The 13,145-nt window shown below is 34.6% G+C and overlaps 1 protein-coding gene across 1 annotated transcript in view; it reads right to left on the minus strand.

The window, feature by feature from the left end:
- mad1l1 (mitotic arrest deficient 1 like 1) overlaps nucleotides 1-13,145 on the minus strand; it is a 936,602-nt gene that overhangs the window by 866,775 nt on the left and 56,682 nt on the right. The window contains exon 8 of the mRNA XM_051933631.1: nucleotides 9,856-9,970. Coding sequence (XP_051789591.1) covers nucleotides 9,856-9,970 — 115 coding nt within the window. The remainder of the gene's footprint in view (nucleotides 1-9,855; nucleotides 9,971-13,145) is intronic.

Consider the following 13,145-nt stretch of genomic DNA (forward strand, 5'->3'; position numbering starts at 1 on the left):
TCACACAATTACGGCATAAGGTTTACCCTAAAACAAGTGATATGGTCAGAATTATTGCCTCCAAATCGGAACGTGTTTCTCTGATAAAAGTATATTGTACTTTGGAATGGATTTTGAAACACTTTAAACATCAGGTGTTATGGGGGCTACATCTTACAGTTCTCTTTAACCTAACCAACAGAAAGGTACAGCAAAAGTAATATCGTGACCATTGCAAAATGTCTACTGTGATAAAGCAGAAGCAAACCCGGGCTCAAATTCATTTATTATACACATCTGTAGACATAAATTGCCAGTTAAAATAAAGAACAGGTACCAATGATCAAAAAGTGATTCTATCTTTGGCTTGTAAGACTCACTCTCCACCTTAGCACAAAGAGCTCTAAATAAAGCAATTGCTGCTCCAGAACTGGAAAAAGGTAGTTAGAGTGCAAAATTCATCTAGTAACACTACCAGCTGGTAGTGACAAATAGCTGTAGATTGCTTCAGGTTGAAGGGTAGCCTGGTCAACACTCTTATTCATAACCTCCGTGAAATACATTTTTCATTATTCAAAGTATAAATAAAAAACAACTTAAGGTTCGTTTCTCTCTACTCAGCAGCGAGTTATTCTAGACATCCCTTAAGTAAGCTTGATTGGGTGACCCTGTTCTGGGCTTGCCAGGGAAGCCTCCGGCCTGCTCCTTGGCTTGTTTTTGAAGATCTCCACCAATTGTGCCATGTTTAAAGCTCCCTTTCCCAACACTTTCTAATGACAGACTCGTGCAATTTTGAGATCAGCTACAACAAGGGCTACCGGTATTTCCCATGATGAACATTGCTGGGAAAGCCTGGCCTGGACAAGTTGGCAGTTGTTTGAAACCTTCCCCACTTGAATTTATTTACAGTTGTTTGGAGATCTTTTGAAAACTCTTCCCAGATTCATAGGCACCTATCACCTTCTTCCTGAAGGCCTCAGAATGCTCCTACAATCAATGCATAGTGGTAACATACACTTTAAAACAACAACAAGCAAACCTCAACAAAGTGCAAACACTGAGGTTTAAAGAAGACAGATTCCACCAAGATCCTCCCAGATCAGATGCACCTCATTCTAATTTTAGATATTTGAGGTAGTGAGCTTCAAGAACAGCTTCAAGCACAGCTTAACAGTGGTCAAAAAGAGCAAGTCTCAGTTTCTACTGTGAAGAGGAGACTTTGTCCAGTCTGCAGTAGCCCATAGCCAATATTTCAAGGCCCTATTTTGTTCTATAAAGAATGGCTTTCTTACTATCATCCACCCTGTCAAACCTGCAGCACAAAGTCTCCTTTTCACAGTAGACACCGAGACTTGCTTTTTTTTTTTTTTCGCCTACTGTTAAGCTGTGCTTGAAGCGGTTATGCTGTGAGGCGCCTATCACACAAGCTGGTGACCCTCAGAAACTTGTCTTCTGATTGGGTTGTGACTTTGGGTCTGCCAAATCTCTTCCTATAGAAGCTTCTTCCAGTTTCCAATTGCCTTTGGATTGAGTAGGCCACCACCATACTCACTTGGATTTTTTGTTTTGCAGTTTCTCCAAGTGAAAGGCCTACACTTGTAAAGGTAATAATTCTCTGTCTCATTTCATTTCTTGATTGACATTTTTTTGCTATTATCATTTGAATGTTGTCCAAGTAGTACTTTAAAGGGTGTAGTAACACAGTCTGTTCCAACTCTGTTTTAAGGCAGACAGATGGTTTTTAAGTAATCAACAGAAGTTGGGACACCTGCGCAAACGGTTTGCTTCAACTTGCAAGGTTTAATTTACTTGAATTGCTGCAGAACATCTGTAGAATGTAACCTATTAGTTGTTCCCTGAAGGAGGCCCATTTGTAATATTCTGATATTTTTTCAGTTTTTGCTAACCTAAACTTTTAATTTAAACCTCTGACAGTTTACCTTTGCATCATTTTAGGCCATTCATTGTACACAAGAAAATACACACATTTCAGGATCTTAAATACTTGTTAGTTGTAGGGTGAGCACTGGTTTATAGAAATATCAACTAAAGATATTTTACTTCAGTATGAATTTTTTTCCCCACTAATGATGCAAGTATTTTTGTAATATTATGCTATTTACTTGCTCATTGACAGCATTTAAAGCAAATACAAGTCATGTACTGTATACTTTGATACCAAATAGTAACTGCTTTAGAAACCTGCTGTTGCTAGGGGGATGAATCCATTCAGACCTCAATTCATATTTCTCCAAGAAAATCATGAACAAAACAGTATGCTAAATAAGTGAAATGCTGTCAAAACAGTTTTACAGTATGTAATATCAGAGTCAAAAAATGACAGCCATTATTCAAAGTCATCAGTTGGGAGGCAGATTCTTTGTTTAAAAAAATAATAATTTCTTTTAATTCTGTACAAAATAAAAGATCATCTCAGGAGTTCTTAATGTAATGAATATCACATTTTAAACATTTTAAATGCGAATTAAATCAATCATATAAAGCAACTTTAAGATTCAGAACATTAATGGAAAAAATACATAAATGAAAAAGTTTATTGCAGAATTTGTTTTGATAATCCAAATAATGAGTAATAAAAAAATGTTTTGAACAATGTGCAAACAATCCTATAAAAAAAAAAAACTTTTAGAAAAAGTCACAATGATGAAATTATTATATGTTCAGTGTTACTGGGAAGTAAAGTTTAGCAGACAGATTAAATAAATGTTAAGAGAAAATACACATCATCTCACTAGTAAAAGGAAAGTTGCGTCCATGTGACATTGGAATCACTGTAAACTTGTACACAGACTTGTCAGTAACATGCCAATATAAAGCCGTTTTATATGTATATATGATATGATTTACAGTAGTTAGCCAATATGCAATAACCCCCTTGTTTAATATACATCTTTTGTAACAGCCAATCCTACAAAGTTAAAGTCACATATGTGTATGCTTAGCTAGAACAGAATGTTTGTTTACATACAGTAGCTGCATAGATAATGGAAGTTTTTTTGTTTTTTTTTACCCCCATAAGGTAGCATATTTATGGAAAATTTCTAACTCTGAGCCTAAGTTCTGATGTAGCATTTGGAAAAACAGATTGGATTGATTGCTTCCATGCAAATGTAAAAGTACAGAGGCATAAAGTTTTCTGACCATGTATGTGTATGCTAACATATACACTACCATATATAATGTATGTACTGATGTATGCCATGCAGATATAGAAAAACATGCAGAAACTTAAACAAATGTCAGATTTAAGTGAAAATTGAAAATAAGCAAGAAGGTATTTTTTACGTGTAATATCAATGTTTCTCTTCGATTTGACTGAACTAATTTTGCTTTGAATTTCACAAATCTCACTAAAATTCTTAAAAACAAATATACTAGAACTGTGGAACATTTTTTTGGTGTACCCATCATAGTCGATGCTCAAAGTCTTTCATTAGCTGCTGTATCTTACAAAACACAAAAAAAAAGTGGCTTGTTTTATCATTGTGTGCCCAAACATGTTTATGGTATCTGAGCAGTACTAAGCAAAATACTGAGAGAATATGTACAAAAAATGTATCAATTTTTTTTTTTAATTTAAAAAAAATAAAACACACCACTGTTCACTTTGTATCTCATTTTTGGTCATTGTTTGGCTTATAAGCCTTATTGAGGAGTAAATATTCTTCACCACGGATTGGATTGACAGAGCATTTAGGGAAACTTCAAATCTGCCTGAATTTAGTTTAGCTCAGATACAAGCATAATTAATTACATTTAAAGGTATTATATTCTGAACAAAGCAATTACACATGAAAGGCAGTAGAAAGCAAAATAGGATGTATTTTAACCCACAACTATGAAAACAGAATCTGTACAGAATCAATTAAAATAAGTATTGGTAGGAATGCACCTTTGATTTCAAATCTGAAAGGTGAACATGATAAATCAGAGGGCAAAAAGCCCCAGAACACTGACACAAGCCTCGCTGTGTCTTACCAAAAACCTTTATTCTGCTATTAATGAAAATTAACTTTATTTTTATTATTTTTTTTTATTTATTAATTTTTATTGTAATCATTCCATACAAACAGATCAATTTATAACCAAACAAAATTGAAGACAAATCAAACCCCACCCTTGAGAGCTTAGCCAAAGGAGAATTGCTTAGGGCTTTTTAATGAGGCAACAATAAACTAAAGAAAGGGAGAAATATATAGGTAAATAAGAAATGGAGAAGGGAATTAAATGCGGTAATAGTTATTTCTCTTATTCTAAAATAAGACTGATTAGATCCTGCCAGGTTTTGAAAAAATTTTGTACAGATCCTCTAACTGAGAATTTGATTTTTTCCAATTTCAAATAATATAAAACATCAGTTTCTATACTGACTTATCAGAGGAGAGTTAGGATTCTTCCAATTTAACAGAATAAGTCTGCGTGCCAAAAGTGTAGTGAGTGCAATCACCGTTAGCTTGTCCTTCTCCACTTCAAGTCCGTCAGGAAGAACACCGAACAAAGCTGTTAATGGGTTAGGAGGGATTGTGATACCAAGGCTGTCTGAGAGGCACTTAAAAATTTTGGTCCAAAATGATGTTAGTTTGGTGCAGGCCCAGAACATGTGACCCAGTGAGGCAGGAGCTTGGTTGCAGCGTTCGCAGGTTGAATCTTGCCCTGGAAACATTTTGGACAGTTTTAAGTGAGACAGATGAGCTCGATATATAATTTTTAGTTGAATAATTCTATGCTTTGCGCATACGGAGCTCAAGTGAATTCTCTGCATTGCTACCTTCCACTCCTTTTCTGATATATTGATTAAGAGATCTTCTTCCCAATGTCCTCTTGGATCTTTGAAAGGTAGGGACTCTAATAGGATCTTATATAATGCGGAAATGGGGTTTAATTCCTTGAAATTGAGCAGTATTTTTTCCCAGCATTGTGGAGGGTACGAGGCGAGGAAAATCGAGCAGTTTCTGTTTAACAAAATTTCTAATTTGAAGATAGTGAAAGAAATGTGCAGCTTGGAGGTTGAATTTTGAACGGAATTGTTCAAAAGATGCAAATATGTTGTCTATATAAAGATCTCTGAGCATTTTAATCCCAAAACTTTTCCAGGTATTAAAAACTGGATATGTTTGCGAGGGTTGAAAGAGGTGGTTCTCTTGCAGAGGTGCCACAGATAAAAGATTTTCCATCTTAAAATGCTTTCTAAGCTGGTTCCATATTCTGATTGAGTAAAGCACAATTGGGTTATTAGTATATTTGCGATAACTTGCATTTATTGGAGAGCAGAGCAGGGAGTATAAAGAAGTACTACAGGATTTTACTTCTATTGCGGACCAAGCCTGTGTATGTTCATTTATTTGTGTCCAGGTTTTTATGGCTTGTATGTTTGCTGCCCAGTAATAAAACTGAAAATTAGGTAAAGCCATGTCACCTTCTGCATGAGGTCTTTGTGGGGTCGCTCTTCGGATACGTGGGTGTTTTGAGTTCCAAATGAATAAGGTTATTGTTGAATCTAACTGTTTAAAAAACAAATTATTGATATATATTGGAATATTTTGAAATAAAAAAAGAAGTTTAGGAAGGATATTCATCTTAACAATGTTAATTCTTCCGGCTAGAGTGAGATGAAGGGTTGACCATCTATGCAAGTCTTGCTTAATTTTTTCCATACAGACGGCAAAATTTTGTTGATAAAGAGCTTTATGTTTACTTGTGATATTTACCCCTAGGTATTTAAACTGATCTGCTATGGTAAAGGGTAGAGCGTCCAATCTAATATTATATGCTTGTGAATTCACTGGAAAGAGTATACTTTTATTCAGATTAATTCTAAAACCAGATATCTTTTTGAAATTCTGTTCGTGCTGTTAAAACTGCAGGGACAGTGTTTTCTGGGTCTGATATATATATAAAACCATATCATCTGCATACAGAGAAATTTTCTGTTCCAGTCCTTCTCTGATAATCCCCTTTATCTGATAAGAATTTCAACAGTGAACCGCCAGTGGTCCAATGGCGATTGCAAACAGCAGTGGCGACAAGGGACATCCTTGTCTGGTACCACATTCTAGCTTAAAGTAGTCTGAACAAATGTTATTAATACAAACTGAAGCTTCTGAATTGGTATACAGTAGTTTGATCCATGTACAAATATTCGGGCCAAACCCAAATTTCTCCAGTGCAGTGAAAAGGTAGTTCCATTCAATCATATCAAATGCTTTTTCTGTGTCTAATGATAGTAATATCTCTGGGGTGTTTGATTTTGCTGGTGAAAATATAACATTAAACAAGCGTCAGAGACTGGAAGATAGGTGTCGGCCTTTAATAAATCCAGTTTGATCCTGTGATATTACCGAGGGCAGCACTTTCTCCATCCTTCTAGCAAGAATTTTTGAGAGTATCTTAACATCATTATTCAGGAGTGAAATTGGTCTGTATGATGCACATTGTAACAAGTCCTTATTTTGTATAGGAAAAACGGTGATTAATGCTTGACGAAATGTTTGAGGTAGTATTTGGTTGTCTCTAGCTTCTGTAAATGTTGCCAATAAGAGGGGAGCTAGCTGAGTGGAGAATTTCTTATAAAATTCTATGGGGTAACCATCAGGGCTTGCTGATTTCCCGCTTTGAAGTGACTTTATAGCATCTAGTAATTCTGTTAGCGTCACAGGTTTATCCAGTTGCTCAACACTTAAAGCATCTATTTGTGGTGTCTGTAATGTATCCAGAAATTCATTAGATTGTGTGTTGTCTTCTTTGAGCTCAGTAGAATATAAGGATTTATAATAATCTCTAAATGCGTGCATTATATTTTTATGGTCAATAATTTCTTCTCCATTCGTGTTGGTGATTACTGGTATTGCATTGCGAACTTCTTGTTTGTGAATTTGTTGAGCTAAAAGCTTATTAGCTTTTTCTCCGTGTTCATAGTAATGATGTCTTGACTTATTTATTAGTTGTTCAGTTTCTTTTAAAATGAACTTTAAATAAATTTCTCAGTGTAAACTTAACACTCAAAGCTGTTCAATGCTCAAACCCAACAACTTTGAGCATTGATCTTTGAACCTGATGCTACCATACTTGGCTTTGACCCAACATGGCTCCAAAAAACAAATAAGAGTTCAACACAGATATTCTTAAATAATTTACTGTATGCAAGAGAATAAATAAATTAAATACAGGGCCAATAAAAAGTTTTCACCCACTTGGAAGTTTCCTCATTATATAGTTATGCAAAGTCAAATGAGATTGGATTTATCTTGGCATTTTTGACACTGATAAATGGAAAAAAGACTCTTTAATAGTAAAGTGAAAGCAGATCTCACACAGTTGTCTAAATCAATTACAAATATAAAATCCAAAATAACTGATTCAGTTTTTTCTAGCCACTGTAACAGATGTAAATTTGCAAGCAGTCATATCTGCAATATGCTACACTAAAACCATTTAAAACATGGACAAACATTAACAGTATAAAAAATGAAAATCATGTTTAGATGTAAATTCAATACAATTAACTAATTTAAATATATGTCTTGAAAGAACCAAGTGAATGCATTAGCCCCTAAAATTTGTTTACTATTAAGACAAGTCCAAAAAGACTCCAGTTGAAGTGTGGTTATCAATCTGGAACCTGAATAGTTACTTTACCTAATTAAGTTCTCTTTTGGTTTTACTGGCTAAGAAAGCTGATTTTGTTCTCTATAATAGGGCAGACCTCAAGTTTATATTCGAAGAGGAAATGTCTCACAGCGAGAGCATCACCTGTGCAATATGAACCCCATTACACAAGAACAGCCAAAATATCAGCCATGTTACTGTGACTTGATAGCCACTGCATCAAATCACATTTTGATTCATTGGGAAAACATTTTAAAGACCATGACAATTTTTATATTGGTCACTTGCTGAGAAAAGCTGTTGGCAGATTACCAGTCCCCATCCTCAAACAGCAAAGGAAAAGAAAAAAAAGTTGCTTTAGATGAAAAAAGAAAACATGTAAATAAAAAAACCCTCCATAATAGTATAGATTACGACACTGTATTGAGTACAGCACAAGACATAACAAAGGCAAAAAATAACTAATTTTACCATCCAAATATTTATTTTGCTTATCTAAGTTAAAAAAAAAAAGTTTCATGAAAACAAATAATGCATGTTTTACTGCCTACTACGGTGCACACAGCTTCAGAAATAATTGAGAGAAAGGCCAAAAATGCCATTAATATGAACAAATGTGTCCTAATAATTCTGGTTAACACTAGAAATCCTAAAGCCTATGAAAAAACTCGTAATCCCAGTCCACCTTAATTCCCTTCGCACCCCTCCATCAGCGTCTTTTGTGTTGTAAATGTGTCAATAAGCACAAGCACCAAGTATTCTGCTGTCTAATCCCCCACCTTGACAGAGCTCAGCTCGGGCAAAAACTTCTCCAGATCTCACACGCAGATAAGGAGCCTTGGCTTGAGCTGGGAGTTGTATAGGGTAAATAATATAGTATATCAAATACATGCATTTCATGTGTGTTCCATGTCTACAAAGATCTGGATAAGTTTAGGATGAAAGTAAGTACAAGAAATGCTGAACACATCCCAAAAGCAGAAACTTTTTCGTGTTATACTAATAACATATTATACTAATAATGACATGAAGTGTATAATGTGTGAAGACTTTAGTCCAAATATCAAATAAACACGTGCGCTTTTATTCAAGAATATAACCAAAGAAAAAAAAAAAACATTTGATTTACATGTGGCTGTCAAGGAGTTAAAAACACAAGCTCAAATGTCAATCGATAGGGAATTTACATGTATTCTTGAATGGTGCAGAGGTAAGAACTGTTGCCTTATAATCTGAAGGTCCTGGGTTCTAGACCAAGCGCTCCTCGTTTTGAGTAGTCAGCTGCTATTATTATTATTAATATAATAAAAATATACATTTGATTTTAGTCTGCAACACCCAGTGTAAATGTTGGCTACTTGTAAAAGTTAGCGCTCGTTTTTTTATTATTCAGTTTTATTCTCTCAGTGACGTTCACATGGCACAACAAACTTGTCTCTCCCTCTCTGAGTTGATGGCATGCATCTCCATTCTTTTCACAAGAGCAGCGCTGTGGCTGATGCCTACTCAGAACTATTTGTTGTACCGGCAATCAAAGATACAATGTCCCATGACTGCTATCGGACTGGACAAAGGCAGGACCGTAACAACAGACAGCCTCTTCAAAGCGCTTTCACTGGCTAATAGACTGCTGCACTCTGCTTGGCACCATAAAGTAAAATGGGACTTCCACCTGCAGCTAAAGTCTCTTTAGTACGCAAGCAACTCACCACGCTGCTATTTAGATCTGACAGCGCCATGCAGACAGTATACGCTCCCAAAAAGAAGAAACCTTTGATTTCAGTCTGTAACAGCCAGTGTAAAGTTTGGGCACATATTAGTATTAGCCGACAAAAGTGCTGTGATGCTGCTAAATTTGCAATTTATTCTGATACTGATTAGAGAAAATAAGTCATATTCTCTATTCAGATGAGGTAAAATGTTATCTTGTACGAGTATATTTCCGAAAATGCTCCATTTGTTTGTAAAATGTTTCTGGATTTCAGTTGGTAGGAGCAAAAATTGCTTCAAAAAATTATTTCACACGCTGCACTCACTTTTTAATTTGCTGCATATTTTTAATATCTTTCCCTGGTTCCAATTTAAACCCCCACCTAATATGGTAGCAAGAAATGTATCAGGGAGTGAAACTTGCACTCAATGAAAACATGCAACTCAAACAGCTGTAGAGGAAGAAACAAGCGATTCAGAAAAATACCGGAAAATTACCCACACCACTTCTATGAAATTAAATCTTTCCATAGTACTTACTTCATTCTTAAGCTCCAAAGCTATCATTTCTTCCTTTATCTTTTCAGAACGTTCCAGTTTCCGCCTCATGCCTTCCACTTCCTCTTTTAGCAAACCATTGTTATCCATTATGTCTCTGCAATTACCAAGAACAATATTCCATTAATTTTCCCAAAGGTTAAAATAAATAACTGGGATTTATATTGGCAATATTTCCTTCCTGCCTAATTTCATATTTTAATACTGCTTTGATCACTGTCATTTAAATAAAGGAAAATCAATACAAAATCACCACACAGAGCACACGGTGCTTAACATTCATTTTAGAATATCAATTTTTTTAAGGAAGAAATGAAGAGAGAGCAAATCATCTCTACTTTTCTTAATCTATGCCCATTCTACTGTTCTGAGTTTTTTTTTTTTTTTTTAATTTGGTAAGCCCCAGCAAGAACAAATATTTAATGGGTGACGAATTTTAAGGGATCCCATTTTAAATCTAGAAAAATTACTCCTAAATACAAAACCAGATTTTTCTGGACTGTTCAATAGCTTTTGTTATCTGGAACATCAAGAGTCTCAGTCTTGAATTTAAGATGAAACAATTACTGTCATACAATTCATCTCTGAGGACAGAGATACTATTTTTCCAGAAAAAAAAAAAAACACTTAAGTAGTAAAGATCTCTTGAAGAAGACTATTGGATCCATCAAATCTTTCTCCACACATCACTTTAGCCACTGATACAGTATTGGACCCTAAACAGCAGGATTTTAATGGCAATCTGTCACATGGCATAACCATCATTTTGGGGAGAAGAAGAAGAAAAAAAAAACACCACCACAACAGATACATTTCTTAAAAAAAGATGTGTCCCTTTGGTTAAATTTTTAACCCAGAACTGACTTTAGGACAGCCAACACATTGCAACACAAGTGAACAGTATAACAGGCTTCAGTGGTACTAATGAAGTTAGAAAGGTTTCTCCAATAACCACTTAGCATGTAAACATGACTAATTAAGGATAAGCCTAGGGAATTTACCAAAAGGATACTGAAGGAACTGCTTCTGAAAAGGGTGTTTGCAGACATACATGAATAATTTAAAAATAAAAAAAAATAAATAAATTTAAAAAATCTGTCATTTTAAACTGTAATGGTCATTATACACACTGGTAATACCTTTGCTACATTTTTATATTATTTTAATAGTACCTTGATAAAAAAAAATGTATGAATTTCTTTTAAAAAATGGGTGACCCCAAAATTCTGAATGGAAGTATATTTACTATATTGACAAAGCCCACAAGATACAAGATACAAAGCATTTTATCACTGCCAATGTCAATCATCAGGGTACTTTTTAGAACCCTAACCTGATAAAGTTTAGGACTGTAGAGATGCCATGGTGGCTTTTTATATTATTTGTTAAATAAGTTACACTGAGTAACATTAAACAACAGCCAAAACTTAATTAAAAAACATCAAAAGCCTAGAAGAAAACATAGTTTATTTGAATTAGTACATGTGAAACTGGAAATTAACACATTATATTACATTTCACATTTAGTTGGAGATGTATGTATTGACTCAGACTCCAGTAACCCAATAATTACTTCCAACTCAGACTCCACGACTACAACTTTTCAGCCCTACTCAAAACAATGATTTTTCATTGTTTCCTTAAACTAAAAACCACAGGCAGTGTTCAAGTAGGCTTTTCTTTATTCACAGTTGTTAGTTACTGAATCTCTGAACCTCCTATTAACGTTAAAGGGTACGGATATCAATCTTGTGAAGTGTATTGATGTCTGCATTAATGAAAACAAGGTATATTAAAAATAATTAGAAACTGCATAATCATCAGCAAATATGTTAAACGGCTTTATTTTAACAACAGGTAACCCCAAAACCATTCTTTTAAATTTATTACTATTATGAAAAAAACATGGCAAGGTGCTAAACTTCAAAAATTCTTTATAAAAAAGCTTTTGCAATAAACAATTTTTTCCACTGAAAAGTGTCAACTAATTAAGATTAGAACACTGAACTTCTTAAAGTTCTTAATTTTAAGGCATAAAGCTCCTAAATATTTTACATTAGTTAACAACTTACTAATATTTAAGCAATAGATATATCATCAGAACTCTAGAGACGTGTGCTATTGGTGAGGTCACCTACGACAAACTGATGATTTTAAATAAAGGCAGGTCTTAGGTTACAAACTAGCTCTTTTCCTACGGACATCCACAATGTATGCCGTTTATAACTTGCACTGAAAATGTCCATAAACAGACATTCCAGCAAAAAAGCATAATGTTTTATCACTTATTTTACAGAAGAAAAATTCAAAATTATTAAAACAAAATGACCATAAAGCAATATTACTGTACTTTTAAAACCACAAAATAAGTTATACTAAAATTAATCATATTGATGTACAGTATGTTGACCTTATTCTTAAACATCCTACTTTTTAATGATTACATAGTAACCTCATAGAGTTGGAAAAGGCATAATGATGAGATGAAAAGCCTTCACTAATTAATAATTGATCACAAGGCATCAGATTCAGCTTTTGTAGACATTAAGTTCGACATGCTCCCAGATTCAAAATCATGTGTCCCCTGCTTAACTCTGTAGGGCCACATGGTTACTTAATGCTTACAATGACAGAGATGATAGGAGTGGCATGGCTGGAAACAATGACCAGTCAGATCTTAATCCAAATTGCAAATTATTATCTAGTTTCTTTTAGCCAGTCCTATATTGTTCACAATAAACACAATGGACAAAGAAAGGTGTCCAAAAGTAAACATGGTAACCAAAATATCATGGAATTAATATTTTTTTATAATCAGCTGTGTAGCTATAGCATGTGACCAGAGGCTGTATATTCAGCATCCTTAGATAAGCTTAGATATTCTTTATTTCAAATCAGATGTTACAGCAGCAGCCCCCAATCTGTAATTCAACATCAGTAGACAGTTGTCACGTTAAAGAAAGAGACTTTCTGTGCAGTGTTAGCCAGAGGATATCCAGATTTCACTGAGAGGTACCAGAATACTAAAAAGTTAGCTTGCAAAGCAATGGCCAAAGCAACGCTCTGTGTACGCAAATAGTTTAGTCAAGCCAGGTAAAAAGACTTTTGATTAGACTTGAAGAGATTTTGACAAGGTAGGGTAGTGCAATGTCTTCCGGGATGCCATTCATGTTGTTCTCAGTAGGGGTAGGGTATGATTTAACTCCTCCCTCTTTACAAAATCTCAAGCTAAGCAGCAACATGAGAACATTCCAACCCTGGTGAGTGTATCC

Source organism: Erpetoichthys calabaricus, chromosome 11, assembly GCF_900747795.2.
Source record: "Erpetoichthys calabaricus chromosome 11, fErpCal1.3, whole genome shotgun sequence".
Classification (NCBI taxonomy): Eukaryota; Metazoa; Chordata; class Cladistia; order Polypteriformes; family Polypteridae; genus Erpetoichthys; species Erpetoichthys calabaricus.